Genomic DNA, 16,366 nt, shown 5'->3' on the forward strand with positions numbered 1-16,366 from the left:
GGCAGGCATCACAGGAGCACCACAGCAGGCCTCTGCAGATCAAACAGTACCCCTGTGGTTTTATGGCCCACTTCAAGGGCTCTAAATGACTGCTGGGGACAGAGTGCACACAGCAGCGCACGTGGGCTCTTTACTGCCTTGTCGCCAGTGTAATGGGGCTGCAAGCACGTGGCTATAATTAGCGCCGCAGCCGCAATCAGGCAAGGGACACAGCTTTTCTTTTCACTTGCGTGGTCCCGACTGCCGGAGCCGGGCCACGTCCCTTTATTTTATAGCCGGTGTGTGACGACACACACCGGCGCTAGACAGCGTCCTCCGAGCGCGGGTAGACTGCACTGCTACCCAGCCGGAGGACACTACAGCTACGTCCCTAGCTCTATGTCACCAGGACACAGGTCTTGCATTCCTGAACTTTCTCGTTTAATTGTCATTATTATCAGGTGTGCTGGTCTAATTGCCTTCATTAAAACCAACTAAGACTACAACTCCCAGAATGCACTATGTAACAACAAAACACAGAAATGGTAGCATTGGGTGCAGTGAGACTGACCCTCCTAGTGACCCTACACATGAGAGAACTTCAAACGTGGTAGTTAGGTTGCTTCCCCTGAGTGTATTTATACACGTACACGGTCAGTCCCCACTTCTTCTGACTATTTCATCTATAATTGTTCATAGCTGCCAAGGTTTCAGATTGCATTTGTGTGACATTTTCATAATTTCACTGTAATTATGAGTGACATTCAAGAACTATGAGTGACACTTTCTCGCGAACAAAAATCAAGCAGTGAAGACAAGTGTAACATGTGTTACAGAAATTACACCCATTTGAGGAACGACAGAACTCTAATACGGTCTTAAAACTACTTTAAAACATCAAAAACCGATGCCGCCAAGTGCTTTCTCCTGCACCACTACATTTACAAATATGTTTGCGGCAGTTGCTTCTCCACAACTGTGGAGAAACATGAAAATGGAAAGCTAGCAATAACAGAGAAGAGGATGGAAGTACACCTCAAGAATCCAAGATGAACTGTAGCTCACAAACTGGCCTGGAAACGTGTTTACATATTTATAGTATTCGTAAGATCATTGTGGGCACATTATGCAAATGGGCATGATTATTCTCCCCTGCATTGCATATACATTCTGGGATACTGAAGGGGCTGAGTGTATCGGGCGGGTCGATGTCAGGAGAGAGGAGTGGCTAATGATTTGGTCAGTGTACCGAGGGCTGGGGTAGGAGCAGTGACAGAAGAGGGGGTTAGAGAGGGACAGCAGGCCAAGTCAGGGTCACCGCTCATCCATGAGCTACCGAGCCTTTCTAGTGCAGTTCTCCTGACGGACAAGATAGCCACGGGGCCATGTGGCAGTGCACCCCGCACACTAAGTTCTTCCGGAGCAAGGCAGCCCGAAAGGGACTGGGGCAGCCTGTGCCAGTGTGGGCGGAGGAGTCCCTTGCAGGACATGAATAAAAAGCCTCTGTTATTTTACAACTAGGTCTGTATGTCACTATATTTGCGGGCTTCCGTACCGGACAGAATGCTACTCAGAAGCATTTCCCTGGGACATACGTGGCTCCAGTCATAATTAATTAAAATCATTCAGAAAAGCAAAGGCATGCTTAAGAACTACTGTTCACCATCACCAATCTTTTTAAAACGAAATTGGCAATACATTTGCAAAGTAGTTCAGATTATGCTCAAAGTGCACTGAAGAGAGTGCGATCAGTAAACAATGTGGCGGCGGCCATCGTCACATTAACAAATTAACATACACATGCGCGGCTGGCTGTAGCACTTACTGTCCAACTTGCGAGGCCACGGCAATGAGTTTACCGAGGTGGTGGGCAGGCCGCCTCCTCGGTCGTCCTGGCACTCCCTCGACAATTCACGGTGGGGTGATGGTCTTCTTTTAAATTTTACAGCAACCATCAGGTGCAAGAAGCGCTGCCCTAGGCAGTTTCCCAGTCTCACAAATCATACTGCAGCATCGGCGGTAGTACCAGCAAGGTGACGTCCTCGTTGCGCGCCTAAAGACCCCTGACCTGACGACCGGCTGCACTAATTTCTCACTGCCGGCTCCGAAATTACAACTGCTGCGGCGGCCTTGATTATGATGGCCTACAGCAGAGTGTGGCACAGGCCGGGCCATCACGTGCAATATAATCAACGGCGCTGCCCCATAATTATTGCGGGCGACTTGCAGAATAATAAACTCCACGCTCTCGGAGTCAGCAGGATGTGACTGCGGAGCGCTAGCTGGGAACGGACATGACGTAAGGCAGGCTGACGCAATGCTGCCCGGCAGCGCGGCTTGGGAGATACACTGTAGCAAAGAGGCAGAGCCTGGGACTGGCAGGCGCTTAGCTGGGGTTACTGCTTCAAGAAGACCATGGAAGCAGCGCGACCGGCAGGCAGACCACAGACAGTCCCTGTAGCCAGCTACACCTGAGACTGCCACTATGCATTATGCGTGACAATGCATTTCAGTGCGGTGATGCGGAGCACCGCACTGAAATGCGTTAGTGTCACGAGTGATGCGTGATGCTTGACAGGGCTGATTGTTATTCTCCCGCTCTCTTGCCACCATTGCCTACGTAACGTTTGTTCTTGTGTTTGAGTGTCCTCCATTTATTGCAGTATTATACCTCTACTTGTACTTTGTACGCTTTTGTAACCTGCACATTTCACTTTTTCCTCCTGAAATGCACCGTTTGCTACCTCTTGTATTTTGTTTGCTCACGATTGTTACTTTGCCTCATGTAATGTAACTTTTGCTTTTGTAATTAAATGTGTTCACTTGTAATGTTCTCTTATATCAGTCCTGTTCCTATTGTGAAGCGCTCTGACACCTTCGGGTAAAGTCCGAGCTATATAAAAACGCATAAATAAATAAATAAAATAAATAAATCTCGATTTTGCCTCGGTTTCTTTATTTTGCTTCGTGGTATTCTTAGTTTCCTAATCATTCTCCGTGGCTTTTTTTCTGCGCTGTTTTAGTCTTTTCTCTGTTTCTATTGTGTTTTCCGACCCTATTTTAAACACAGTGTTTAGTATTTTTATAGTTTCCATTAGTTTATTTTCTTTAGTCCTTCTTTGGTTTCTATAGCCCATTCCTTTGTAGCAGCAGTGGTTATCATTTTGCCAGCTGGTTCGTAGTGGCCCTACACTTGTTTCCATGGCAGCTATCTCAGCCGGGTGGCCCTAGTATTTTGATCTGTGGGGTTCGTCGGAGGCGGCTGACCCGGTCGGGCTTTGTAAGGGTCCGGCAAGATGGGGGCCGCCATGTTCTTCGGCTGCACTTTCATTGCCTTCGGACCCGCCTTCTCCCTCTTCCTGCTGACAGTAGCGAGGGACCCTCTCAGGGTAATCATTCTGGTGGCAGGGTGAGTGCTGTGGAGGGGCTGTGTGTTTTCTCTCTTATGTTGGGCGCACAGCGATCGTGGGTTTCGAGATTGTCGGCATATGAAGGGCTGATCAGGAGGATGTAGACGTCCCACTGCATCCAGAGATTTGGTGTTGCAGATACAGAATGAGTGTAACAGCATGTGGTTTTATATACCAGTGTGTGGTGATAATGTGCTAATTGTGGTATCTTGTTCTGTATTTAATGTCTCAAATTGGAATGTGATAGCTGAAAGAAAGGGGTGAAGCGAACATGGAATTTTGCTGTGTAGGTTGTGATCTGGATGTCACGATGTGGTACTTATCAATCAGTTATGGCTTGGCACGTTTCTGTATGACTGAAGTGATGCTGTACAGTGTGTTGTGATTTGTTGTGTTGAGGAATTCAGATAGTGGGTCTGTGTATATTGTTGTGTTTTGACCTAGTGTATGGTGTGATATAAGTCGCCGAGGGTGACTGCAGATCAAGGAGAGTGCCGGGGTGTCTGCTTTAAACAAAGGACGTAGCTAAAGGCAGTTACATTAATGTGGTCGTTAATTACTGCAGACAATACCACATTGTGATGCGGCTAGCTTCAAACCAAAGAAACATATCTGTACATCAGAGTGAGGGCAGATTCATGGTCGGCACTTTCGAGGAAGTTCGGGCTAATGCTGAAACCTTATTTTATAACTACGCACCTATCGGCCAGTATGCATACTCTGTATTGACTGTCAATGTAATGTAGTTGTTTACGCTTCTACCCAAGATCAGAATCGGAACTGGTTTCGGAAAATGCAGCGCTTTTTTGGCTATATCTTTGGCTGTTTCCTGATCTGTTCTGTAAGACAAGTGTGGCACGCCCTGCAAATGGAGTATATTTTAATCTCATTCCTTATAGAATGGTGATACAAATGACATGTTTTCAGTGCACAGCTCTAAACATGTTGGTGGATAACATAAATAAGATAGTCTTACTAATAGCGCAGGGCTTATAAAGAATGGCTGGTATAAGTCTTCAGCTCCAACATCTCAGTGTTTGTCTTTCTATTTCTCCCATTTTAATTTAGCATATTCTATATTAAGTGGGTGCAATGTTCTAATAGTTCTTCTGCCTTCAGGTATACTGGTTGTGAAAGGCCCTCTCCTAAGGCTTGGCCCAATAACTCAAGTTGAAGGCCTTTGACAACTGACAGAGCCCTCCCCTGCAGCCTATAAGGCTATATTATGTCAATGTTTAATATGTGCAGAAACATGGCTACGCAGGCAAAGTGGGGAGAAAGACGTGAATTGTGATGAAGTATTAACCAAACCCTCCTTTTTTTGATACGGTATATAATTAGAATAGTCTTGCATGCACTAGTCAGTGCAGAGTGAATATCAGTGATTTAGCGCAGAGTGAATATCAGTGATTTGGGCCATGTAAGTTAAAACTGCAAACTTGATGTCTCACTGAAGTTTTTGATGTGTCAAGAAGTTAGTGTTTAGCTTGCTGATAATTGTTGGGCTAGGTTGTTGATTATCTAACAAGGATGTCAGCCAGGAAGCTAGGTGATAGTCTATTCATAGTTTTGAAGAATCGAACAAGTACTGTATTAAAGGCACATTTTTGCATATGTCTATAGATCCTTGGTGGCAGCATTGTAGTGTAGTGATCCTTTTCGTTTCTGTATTCCTCTTTTGACAATAAGTGAGCACAGTATAGAAAAGTCTCTGAAGAAAGCCTCCTTCTTTCAGCAAGAAAGCTGAAACGGAAATGGAAGGTCACATTCAGCTGGTCCACGGTTGGGTAAATGTTCTCTGGAATAGACAGGGAACACAAAGGTAAATGGCTTTGATTTATCCATTCTGTTACAACCATGGACCAGTTAAAAATCTGATTTGTGGAATGACTTGACCGTTCCTATCCGTCAGTATTACACTAAAATTTTGAAGTAGTTTGGATTAGTTGAATTGAGAAGAAATGTCAATATAGGAAAGTAGAGTGTTCTGCTATGAGGCTGGTTAGGCTTCACTATGTAATACTCTGACAATACCCCAAAGATGGTACTTGGATTCACAATTATAAATCCATAGCTGTGTTGTTTTTAATGTGTTGTGAAGAGGAACATTAATGCCCTAGTAGGTGGGTAGCTCCCACTTCTGGCTGCCTCTGGCTTCTGACTGTGCCTGAATATCTCCCTGCTTGCCCCTTTGTGCCTACTGCATGGGCTGATTCTCTGTTGAGAGGGAATTAGAGAGCTTGTGCTTGCAAGCCTTTAAGGCTCAACCCTTGCCTGATGGGCGACTACTGGTCAGGGATCATAGAACATTTGCCTGTCCTGGAGATACACTTTCCGAATGGTGTCAAAAGTTAGAGGGTCACAGCAGAATAGAAGCCACAACAACCGGGTGGCTTACAGGCAGGTCATCAATCTAGAGCAGCACAGGCATCCTGCCCTGGCATGCAGGAAGGGTTTTCCACAACACTAACAAACATAGTGATTCCGCATCTCACAGGGGTCCCATTGAAGCGTGTTACTGAGCGGAGCCCTGAAGACCGTTCAGGAAGTAGTGATGCACTCCGCAGTCTGTACCCTGAGGTACGATGGCCAGAGTGGGGCAGATGGAATTCGCAAGCAAGCTTTCTAACTTAGAGGAAATATCCTCTAGGGGTGAGATCTCTACTGCACTAATTTAAAGCATTGCATGCTGAGATATCCATCTTCAAACAGTGTTTTGGTGAAGCTAGAGAAGAGTACTCAGAATTTGGACAATCTGCGTAGGGCCTCTTATCCTTAGGTTTTGAGAGTCTCTCCTGAAGTGCTGCTAGTGGAGCTGGTGACCTTGTTAGGAGGATCGTTAAGTGGTTTGTTGGGCTTGCAGGAGGGTGCTAGAACATGACAAAGATAGGAAGGTGTACAGCCTAACTTCGTGGAAAAAAAGTGAAATTTAACTGGTTTGATAGAAAATGCATGTAAGCAGATAGAACAGTGACTATGTGAAAGGCATCCAAGCACGACAGAGATGGACATCTATTGCTTTTCTAGTCCTGAACTCTGGTACCCTTGCAACAAAATAGTCCCTGATTGATGTGAGACACATGATAATGGATCTCATTTGACAAACTCTTAGGGCTTCTCCATGAGGGTCAGATCAGAGCTTTCAGGGGTGGAGCTATATCTTATATTAGGCAGATTCTCATGGGACCTTCCTGGAAGGTTTGGACTACAAACTGAGCTGCCTTTGGTGTTCTCTTCTCATTGTATTTCATGTTGGTGACTGATTTTTTGATTCATGTTTGATATAGCCTAGAGGATCCTGGTTTAGGGAGTGGGGTGGGAAGGTCTGCAGGTTTTGTGTTGGCGGAGTGTGCTTCTCCTTTTCTCTCTCCATTTTGGCTCTCAGGAAATCCACGCCTGTAGTTGTCCTGTTGTGGACCTAGATCTAGTTATTGGGAAATTAATATTTTTTCATGTTGGACAGGTTGTTGAGGGCGAATTGGGATGGGGAGTGGGGGTAGGTCTGTGATATCCCACTCTTTTTTTCCCCGTACATCAATAATCGGGTTTATATCTTTAAAACATGTTTCTCCTTGATAGTGCGGAACGCGTGGAAAACAATTTAAGGGTATGTGCACCTTCTGAAGGCATTTTGTGTATTTGTGAGTATGGAGTATATAAACACTAGCATTTGTGTGGCGCTCAGATGAATTTAGACAGTTTTACTCCACATCTTGTCACCTGTGCTTAGGTCCTGGTATTCCACCTCACCTCCGATCTTCGCTTCAAATACCCACATTGCATTCAAAACAAAGGCCACTTTGCACCATCTGACCCTGAAACAAAGTGAATGAAGTCTTTCAGCAAAGAAGCTGACTTCAGGGCATCCATACACTGGGATTATTTCACCTAGGCAGGGGCAGCAGCGCCTTGCTGGAAACTCCCAGCGACACACTCCAAAAAGAGTATTAAGTTCCTGTAGTGCAGCAGTTAAATATATGTGTGTAGGTCTGATTTTACAGAGGTGGGAGATGCTCCAATAGGAGCAAATGCCCTCATTCACCCATGTGGGTGTCATCATTGGGCAAGCTCCTCATCGGGCCGGAGGTGCAATGCCTGACGGGCACCCTAAAGGAGGCTCGTTGCTGTTTTTTCATTTGTGCTGTTTGATGAAGTGCAGGTGGGTGGGTTGTAAGTGTAGATTGGTAGTGAAATGATGTGAAAAAGGAGACTTAAGTGATCCTCAGAAAAAAACCTATTTAATGAATTGAGGTCACTTGCCTAGTTAAAATGGTGAATGCTATAAGGGGATATAACTGTCCCAGATACCTTAGCAAACCTAGTAGGTTCAACATGTTTCTCTCCTATTTCTGTTAGGGGCATGATCAATTGGTGATTCTTTAGGACCCAAAATAACCCTAATCTACACAGTGAAGGAATCTCAGGAAGTGGATTCTAGAATTGAGATTTTTAAACACTCCAAACAATTGCGATCAATCAAATATATCTAAAATTGAAAACCGTCCTAAAATACAAAAAAACCACATAATTATAGTATATAAATTGCAAGTAGTTGTACAAAGTGAGGCAAGCACTGCAGAGTCAAGACATGCCCCCTTATACGACATGCGTGCAATGTCTAAACATGCCACTACACATGAGTGCAAAAAGGCACAGTGAAAAACACCCTTGCACCCAGCAACACATGACAAATGTGTAGCCACAAAATATAGATAGCTTGCACTGTGAGGAAATATACAGCAAAAGTAATCATATTAATAGGGACTTGGGTCATGATATAGCCCCCCACAAGAGAAGGCTGGGGAAATGCGAATTAGCATACTGCAGGAAAGAGGGCCAAATTAAATCAAAGGAAGGAGTCTTACCATATCAGTGGTGGAAGCAATACTCATTGGAGGCAAAATGAGAGTATTTATACGGATGCATCACAGCTTTCCATGGGTAGACCTACCCTGCTCTGCTTTCTTGGAAGAGAAAGGCTGAGAGTGGAGCTGCTTTTTAAGTATCGGTATAAAGGTGCTGTTTGAGGGTGAAAACAGCGGTGAGGAATGCCAAGTATGTGGGCATAATCACTAACTAACTGTGTGGCACAGAACCTGTGAGCCCCATGCTGGAGGTAGAGGGCGTGTCACTTGCTCGCAGGACCCGGGCTGCACTGAGGCAGTGTGGATGTTCTGTCTGGCGCAGGTAGAGCAGGTCGCTTGCTAAAAACTACAAAAGCCGCAGGATATGTGGCTGGCAAGAAAACCATTGGTGCAGTGGGCGCCAATATAAAAGTAAGGCTCATACCCCTAAGAAGGCACTATTATGGGAGTGTGTGGTGTTAATGATATTGCAATAAAAATGAACCTTTTTTGGGTAAAGTGTTGCTAGCAAGAGATGTGTAGGAGCCGCAAGTGCCGTCAATAGGGCACATATAATTTAAATGTACGAAAGGTGGCACAGTTATCCCATCATAGCACCCCTAACCATGTGGGATCCAAAAACAGTAACATCAATCCCAGCTTCCACTAATAACCAACTCAACCACCGAGCCAAAGTGGCAGGTGACACTAGACGAAACAAAAGCGGGGCAAACAACAACTGTCCTGCCGAATCCTATGACTCCAAATATAATCTTCATATTCTTTCAGACAATCAACCACACACAATTTATAATTATTTGGAAAAGCTGAATAATGAAAATTTTGAATATTCATTTTGGTACGTTTGGAAATGTGGAATACCACTCTGCCAGGGGAAAATACTCTACACGTAATATCCAGTGCTCTACTGTCAGAGATCCTCTTGAATGAAATCAAGCACAGTAATATAGTAAACTTAGCTGACAGTTGTTTGCAGGAGAGATATGAATTGTGAGGTCAACGATCCAAACATTTTAGAACAACATTTACATCCCACATTCAAGAGTAACATGGTTGTGGAGGATTTGAAAATCTGGTCCCTCTCCACAACTTACTGGCCAGCGGAGGCTCACCAATGTGAGGAGCATCTATCTGAACATGTCAGGCTGAATTTGCATACCGGAAATTAATAATCATTCTGTAAGCAAGACTGCTATATGCCAGTTCAGAAAGAATATTCACCACCATGGTTACAGGTGCTCCCATAAGAATCCAAACTCCATTTGGCGTAACAATAAAGCCATCTCGCCCAGTGTGAAGAATGTCTCTTATGCATACGTGCAGAGCAAGCCTGTCTGAAGAAGAAATAAGGTTGTTCCGAAGGTCCCGGCTTTTGCAAACAACTCCTGAAATTCTCCAAGCCATGAGACCAATCAGGTTGGACTGTTTTATTTGGTGTGGGGACTCTGGTGGATCCAGAAGTTATGTCGGAAAAAGAAGGATGGGAGATTTGCAGGCCATCTGTAAAAGGACCAGGAAGCAAACCTGAGTCCTCCACATCAAAGTGACCAGAATCCACTCCGTTTCCTGCCTTGTTCCATGACTTGCTACCCTCAAAATCATTATGAGTAGAGGAACCCACCCTCCCTTTCTCCTCCAATGTTGGAGGAAGACATCCATCGCCAGGGCTTCCAGGTCCGCACTCCAAATGAAAAATCCCTTCTGGTGTCTGTTAAATGTCTATTGAAAAAGGAACACTTTGCAAGGACCGCATTGGAGATTCAACTGTTGGAAAATCTGTGCATTCAGTTTTCAATCGCTGAAGTCTGTCAGATGTCTAAAATGCCCATCCACCACCGTGTTCTGGTGGCCCAGAAGATATTTCGCTGTTATTGAAATGTGGTGTTTTAGGCAGATGTGCAAAAAGTCCTTGGCAATCTCCACTAACATCCGCAATTTTGTGCCGCCCAACTTGTTAATATAAAAGACAGCTGAAATGTTGCTCATCCTCCACAGAATACACAGGTCATTGTGTTCAGGGAATAATAACATTATCACAAAACAGCCTGCTAGGAGCTCAAGACAATTGATGTGCAATGCTAGTTCCTTCATCATCCATCTGCCCCCCCGCCCCCCAACGGCTGGCATCGGATTTCACTGCCACATATAGCTGGCATCAAAAGATCGCCCTGCAGTTCCAGGTTTCTATGTGTTCGAGCCAGCACCTCAATTCTGTCTTGGTCTCAAGCGACAATGGCACTTGATCCGCATATGCCAGACTGTTGTATCTTCAAACTTTGCAATGCTCTGTAGTGGAAGGGCACGGGGAAAAAGGCTTTGATAGAATAGGCCAATAGACCCAGTATTATGGTGGACAGCTGAAGAGACATTGTCTCTCTGCTCAAAGCAACTCGCAACTCTTTCGAGATTGCCTTCATTTTGTGACTGGAAATACATAACTGCGTTGTCAGAGAGTCTAGTCAAAAACCTAGAAACTCTATGGATTGAACCAGAGTCTGCAAAGATTTCTTTCAGTTTATGACCAACTCTAGATGTTGAAGTAGTTCTATCGTCCAGGTGAGATGAAGCATCACAATCACTTGATTTTAAGCTAAAATTATGAAGTCGTTTGAAATGAACTGTTGGCCTCACTTCTTTAATTTGTAAAATGTCCACAATTAGCTTCATCAGTTTTGTGAAGCACCGTGAGGCTGACAAGAGCCTGAATGAAAGAGAAAACGTTGATTAGAGGGAAAACTGGAAATGTTCTGTCTGTCATCATTCAAATCCAATCTGCCCATCTAGTGTCTGGCCTGCAGAAGATTTTGTAACTGATGGAAACCTTGAATCTTGAAATGCTGCTAGACTATAAAATGGTTAAACTCTCTGAGGTTCAAGACCAGGCAGAAATCTCCTGCTTTCTTTTGGACAAGGAAAATGGCACGGAAAAACCCCTGAGGGTGGAAAAGAGATAGAGGAATAATGCCTTTTCTTAATCGAGCCTCAATTTTTGTATCTATAAAATTCTTCTGCTTGGGGAAAATTGAGAGGTGAAGGATTCCCTAATTGCAATGGAGTACTAAAAAACATCAGTTTCTAACCTTGCACGGTGTCTAAGACCCATGCGTCTTGAGACCCTGATTCCCAGTTGTAAAGAAACTACTTCACTTTGCCTTACAATATCACTTGTGTTTAATGAAATAACTTGATACAGGAGTGACAAGGTTGGTATTTGATCCCCCAGAGTACTTCCTCTGTGTCTACCACGCTATCTATCTCTGTTTCTGCCTCCCTATCTGGCGAGGAAGAATGTACCTCCTCTGGCATCATATGCCCAGCCTCCATGTCATCCTGGTTGAAATCCTCTCTGGGGACCTGAATAGGAGGAATGGCCTGGAGATTGTCCCCGATGGTGCCTAACAAAAGGATCTCCGAACAAGAGTCCTTTGGCCACAGGACCGTCTTCCACTGTTGCTAATCTGTTAGCCTTGGGTGGATCTTCATTAGAATAGATTTGCAATGTTCTGAAGAGCTGGCACAGTTGGCGTTGAACAACTGACATGTGGCTTGTTGTGACCATCCCACACCGCTTTCCGAGTCAATTGGTTCCCCTGATTCCGCAGCTTAGTAAGCTATCTCCAAAATTTTGTTTAAAAGACCAGAAATGTCAGAATTAATCCCTGCATGTTTTCCAGGACCTGTCAATCCCAATCTTGTGGTATTTATTCATAAACATGTCCATATTTGGGTCCACATCTGGAGTTTCTGCCACTTTATCGCTCCTAAGCGGTTGCACACTTTATCAAAAGACTTGCACAAGCGAGCTTGCACATAATTCGCCACCTAGGGAGTCCATTCCGACCATCTCTGATGTATGATGTCATTCGGATCAAAAGGGAGTACTATTGTGTGGGCTTTATAAGAAACTTTAGGATTTTTTGTTGTGCATTTGCATTTCCCTTTGCTAGTGTCAAAGGGGTCTTGAGAAAAGTCTGAGTGGGAGGTATCCGTGTCAGTAGTGTTATCTACAGGATTAGCAAGTTGCAGTCACTGGAGCTTCCAGCTGAAACATACTGTTGGTCACACTGGTATGATTTAGCCAATTTGTCCAGTGTATCCATTTGTGCCTACTTTTTTAGCAACCTGGAGGCACCTACTGCCTTCCATTCGCAGGCAACCTTTGCAGGGCATCCAGGGGGACCAGCTGTCTTTTCTGTGTTAAGGGGTAGCTCTTTAGCTGTTGCGAGACAGGTTGGAGGACCTTTGCTAATGCCTTTTCCACTGATTGCTCGACTGAGTTGTCCAGGGTCTCAACCATAAAGTAGTTATCTTGGTCAACCTCATAGTAATCCTGATAGTCCTCAACATCGAAGTGTGACTGATTCATAATAGCAACAGGCTGCTGATCCACAAGGATTGATAGGGGAAACACATTTGGCCGTAGCAAGCGCTCGTCCGGTTGGAGAGCTGTACCAAATGAAAATAATACTGTAGCGACAATTCTATTTATCAGATGGAACCCAAATACAAAGCCACTTATCTTGACTGCTGAGCAGCAAACAAAGGTTATGAAGATGCTGCTGATTCTATTTGAGGAGCAGAACGGGATGTGATTGGTGAAAGACTGTGGGACAAAACAAGGGAAAGTTTTAATATTTTATAATATAGTTCTAAGCATTAATATTTATTTAATAAGCATAATTCCAGCCTCTGGTCCTGACATATAATGTGTCTGGGTTCTACTCTCTAATATTGTTAACTGCTAGTAAATAATGCGTATTAGCTCAACTTCTAGTGTATTTTATGAAAAAATGTGTGCAACCACTTGTGATGCTACTGTGGTACCCTCATACTAACAGACCATATTGCTATCACAGAGTAAAAAGTGTGGATGCAACCGTGCTGTAATTGGAAAAGGCAAAACGAACAATTGATGGATAGAATGCTGAACAATATCAAACATTCTTTGTGACTGGGTGTGAATGCTTACATTGTTCAGCATTCCATCTATGATTTGTTCTTTTTGCCTTTGTCACCCTAAGTGGGAAGGGTATGCCCAGACATTGGTCCTGTGCTCACTCCACCACTGGATTTAAGCTAGCCTGGCTGATATGGGGTGATGCCCAGAAACCGTTACCAAGATGCTTGTTTCCGGTCCAGGGAGGACCTGGCCTGGCAGTGGGTGGTGTGGTGAGCAAAAGACTGATAGATTAAACCCAGATCTTTGTGACTGGGGGTGAATGTTTGCATTGTTCAACATTCCGTCCATCCTTTGTTCCTTTTGTAATTGGGAAAGAGCAGTACTAAAGGAATATATGACGATACAACGAATTCCGTTGCAACGCATGCCTTTACCACGCATGCGTTACAACGGAATTCGTTTACCACGCATAAACATTTCATCGACTATTTGCGTGGTGACGTCGTTAAGAGAAAACGGCATTTTTTTACCGATTTCTCTTAAGCGACTCTGATGCCGACGTGACTTCTGGTGAGTTGTTTTATTTGGGGGGGAGACCCCCCCCCCCAAGCCCCCCCCCTTTTTTTTTTTTTACCTTTACCACATATGCCTTTACTACAAACATCGTAGTAAAGGCATGCGTGGTAAAGGCATTAGTGGTAACCACGCATGCGTTGTACTGCATGCGTGGTTAAATATTTCGTGGAAACGGCCTCGTTGTAAAGGCCGTTTCCCGTACTAAAGGTGTTAAAAATGTATACTGGTGAGATAGTATTTTTATTACAACATTCACCTGCTAGTTACTTGGCAAAAAAAAAGCTCACCCTTCCTTTGCCCTATAAGATGCTGACGTGTCATGACCATTTAAGATAGTTCTTTATGCCATCATTTCTACAGGGCTCTGCACATGTATGAAATGCATTATATCTAGTCTCAAATCGTCTAGTTCAACTGTAACTTTGGTCATCAGGACTTTGCTTAGTCTGTTTCTTAGTGTGTTGCCCTATTCCACTACATCAACCGTGGCATCCATTTATTTTATAGACAGCACTTGCTGTTTCTGGTGACCTGGAGAAAATAATTCTTGTTCTACTGTGGAAATGTCTCAGTTACAGAAACATTAAACGTGTGCTACTACTGCTCGCAATAAACACTATGGAGGCCAGGATAAGAGACAGAAGAAATTGTTGATTTCACTCACGGTAGGACCAGTCAGTGTCCAGGCTCCGACATTTGAGGTTTTCTAAGTCGGCAGATAATCTTTAAGTATAGCATTGTTATTGTTTGTTGGTAAAGAATTTCTGGGTTCATAGTGACTTCACAAATAAAGGCTCACACCATACTCTAGTATAGAGAAAGAAACCTTCGGTGAGGTAATACAACTGATGTTAAAGCAGTTGTTGAGGTTTTATGTTCTGCCCCCCCCCCCCCCTGCCCATTTTCAATCCTCTGTATTGTCCTTTTCACAGTATGTAATTAATTTATCTGTAAGGGTCTTGGATTGACTCCATTAAAGGCACCCACAGCCTTTCTGTCTTATTTTATTTTTTACATTTTATTGCAGTTTTAAACCTCTCATACACCAGAATGTGGGGCATGGTTCTGTGCCATCTTACATTTCTTATGGGCCATACAGCCATATGCATGCTATGCAATAGCAACATACAAGTGGTAGGCAGATAAAGCATATGGTATCATGGGCTTCAAAAGCAGTCTTCCCGCAAACAATGGTGCTCCCATCTACTACAGTCTTCCCAACTACACTTGACATCCATAGGAGAACATTCCCTTCCTCCCTCAACTTCCCTCCCGCTCCCCTCGGTCGTTCCCCAGCTTACTCCAGTTTCAATAAATGGAACATAGTCAGTCTCCTTGTGTAAGTGGTTCTGCAGGAGTCTGTATGCTATCTAAGCCCCCCAAAAAGTCTCGCCTCCATCTACATCCTGTTTGCTTTCAGTCTTATTTTTATGTTATGAGATCAAAGAAATAGAAAACTCCACAATTTGTGATTTGATGATAGCATTATTTACTAGTTACCCTTAATTTACCTTAGAGGTGATTTATTGTTTGGTAGTAATTACTTGGTTCAAAACTTTCTGGTTGAAAATGAAATGCTTCAATAGTTTTGTTTTTAAAATTTCTGTTTGGGATAAAGAAAACAGCAATGTATTTTTTTCATATAAAGAAAGGTAAAGAAAAATGTAATTGTTCAAACTTATAATATGCAATATCAAGGAGAAGAATCTTGTTTAAATACAGAATTGGTGTATTTGATTAAGCACCATTTAAAATATATTTTGAAAATAATACTGCAAATCGGGGGAGATGAAGTTTGATACGAGTTGGGTTGTACGGTCATACGCAAGCTGAAAAGTAGAGATTGGAGGCTGTGTAACACAGCATCAGTAATGTCGGTTATAGCATTTTCAGTATTGCCAAATAGAGTTTGGGTTTCTCTTCCATCAGTAGTATCCACACACTTGGATGAGCCATTCAGCTTTCAAGGGTTTTCTAAAGAGCATTCTGATAAATGTATATTTCAGAGCCAGGGGCCCTAAACTCCCAGAGAAATGTCCCCATGCTATTGCATCTTCAGTTTCTAGTGATTGCCTGCCTGAACGTCGCTCTTTTGGAGTTTTTTTTTATCATTCTCATTAGAAAATCACGGAGGCCTAGCTTGCATACTTTGCTCTTCAATAGTTTTCAATCCCAGGTATGGCTGAGCAACAGGTGTGGTGGTGCATACTTTCCAGAAGTTGGCTTTCTAGGGTTTCTCTAAGTTATAGAAAGTTTGGGTTTGGACGATGGTTTATATCTTGCACCTGCAGTAGGGTTCTTTAGAGATACGTTGATAATCCCATGTTTCAGGTGTTGTGTAGCCACCCGGTCAGCACTTTACACAAGTTAATGTAACGTTGAGCATTAGCAGAAAGGGGCATTCTTCATAGCATGGTGCTCTGATGGTTCTCCATCCAGGTTGGATGCTCTAATCATGTTTTCTAGTCCTGAAATCTTGTTTGTAATTTGAAGATACAAAAACGTTTTTTTGGAGGCCTGCAAAATATGTTTGATTAGGGATACATGGGGTGGATTCATAGTTGCTTACTTTGGCCATACATATATATTTTTTTCTCTTAATTAACATTAAGTAAGGTTCTTCACTCTTTGTGATT

At 43.5% G+C, this 16,366-nt stretch overlaps 1 protein-coding gene across 1 annotated transcript in view; it reads left to right on the plus strand.

Moving 5' to 3' along the window:
* Positions 1-3,065: 3,065 nt before the first annotated feature.
* The window catches only part of APH1A (aph-1A gamma-secretase subunit), a 70,139-nt gene continuing 56,838 nt past the window's right edge, over positions 3,066-16,366 (plus strand). Inside the window, exon 1 of the mRNA XM_078670531.1 lies at positions 3,066-3,388. Within this exon, the coding sequence (XP_078526657.1) occupies positions 3,276-3,388 (113 nt within the window). The 5' untranslated portion in view covers positions 3,066-3,275. The remainder of the gene's footprint in view (positions 3,389-16,366) is intronic.

This window comes from Lissotriton helveticus, chromosome 12 (genome assembly GCF_964261635.1).
Source record: "Lissotriton helveticus chromosome 12, aLisHel1.1, whole genome shotgun sequence".
NCBI lineage: Eukaryota > Metazoa > Chordata > Amphibia > Caudata > Salamandridae > Lissotriton > Lissotriton helveticus.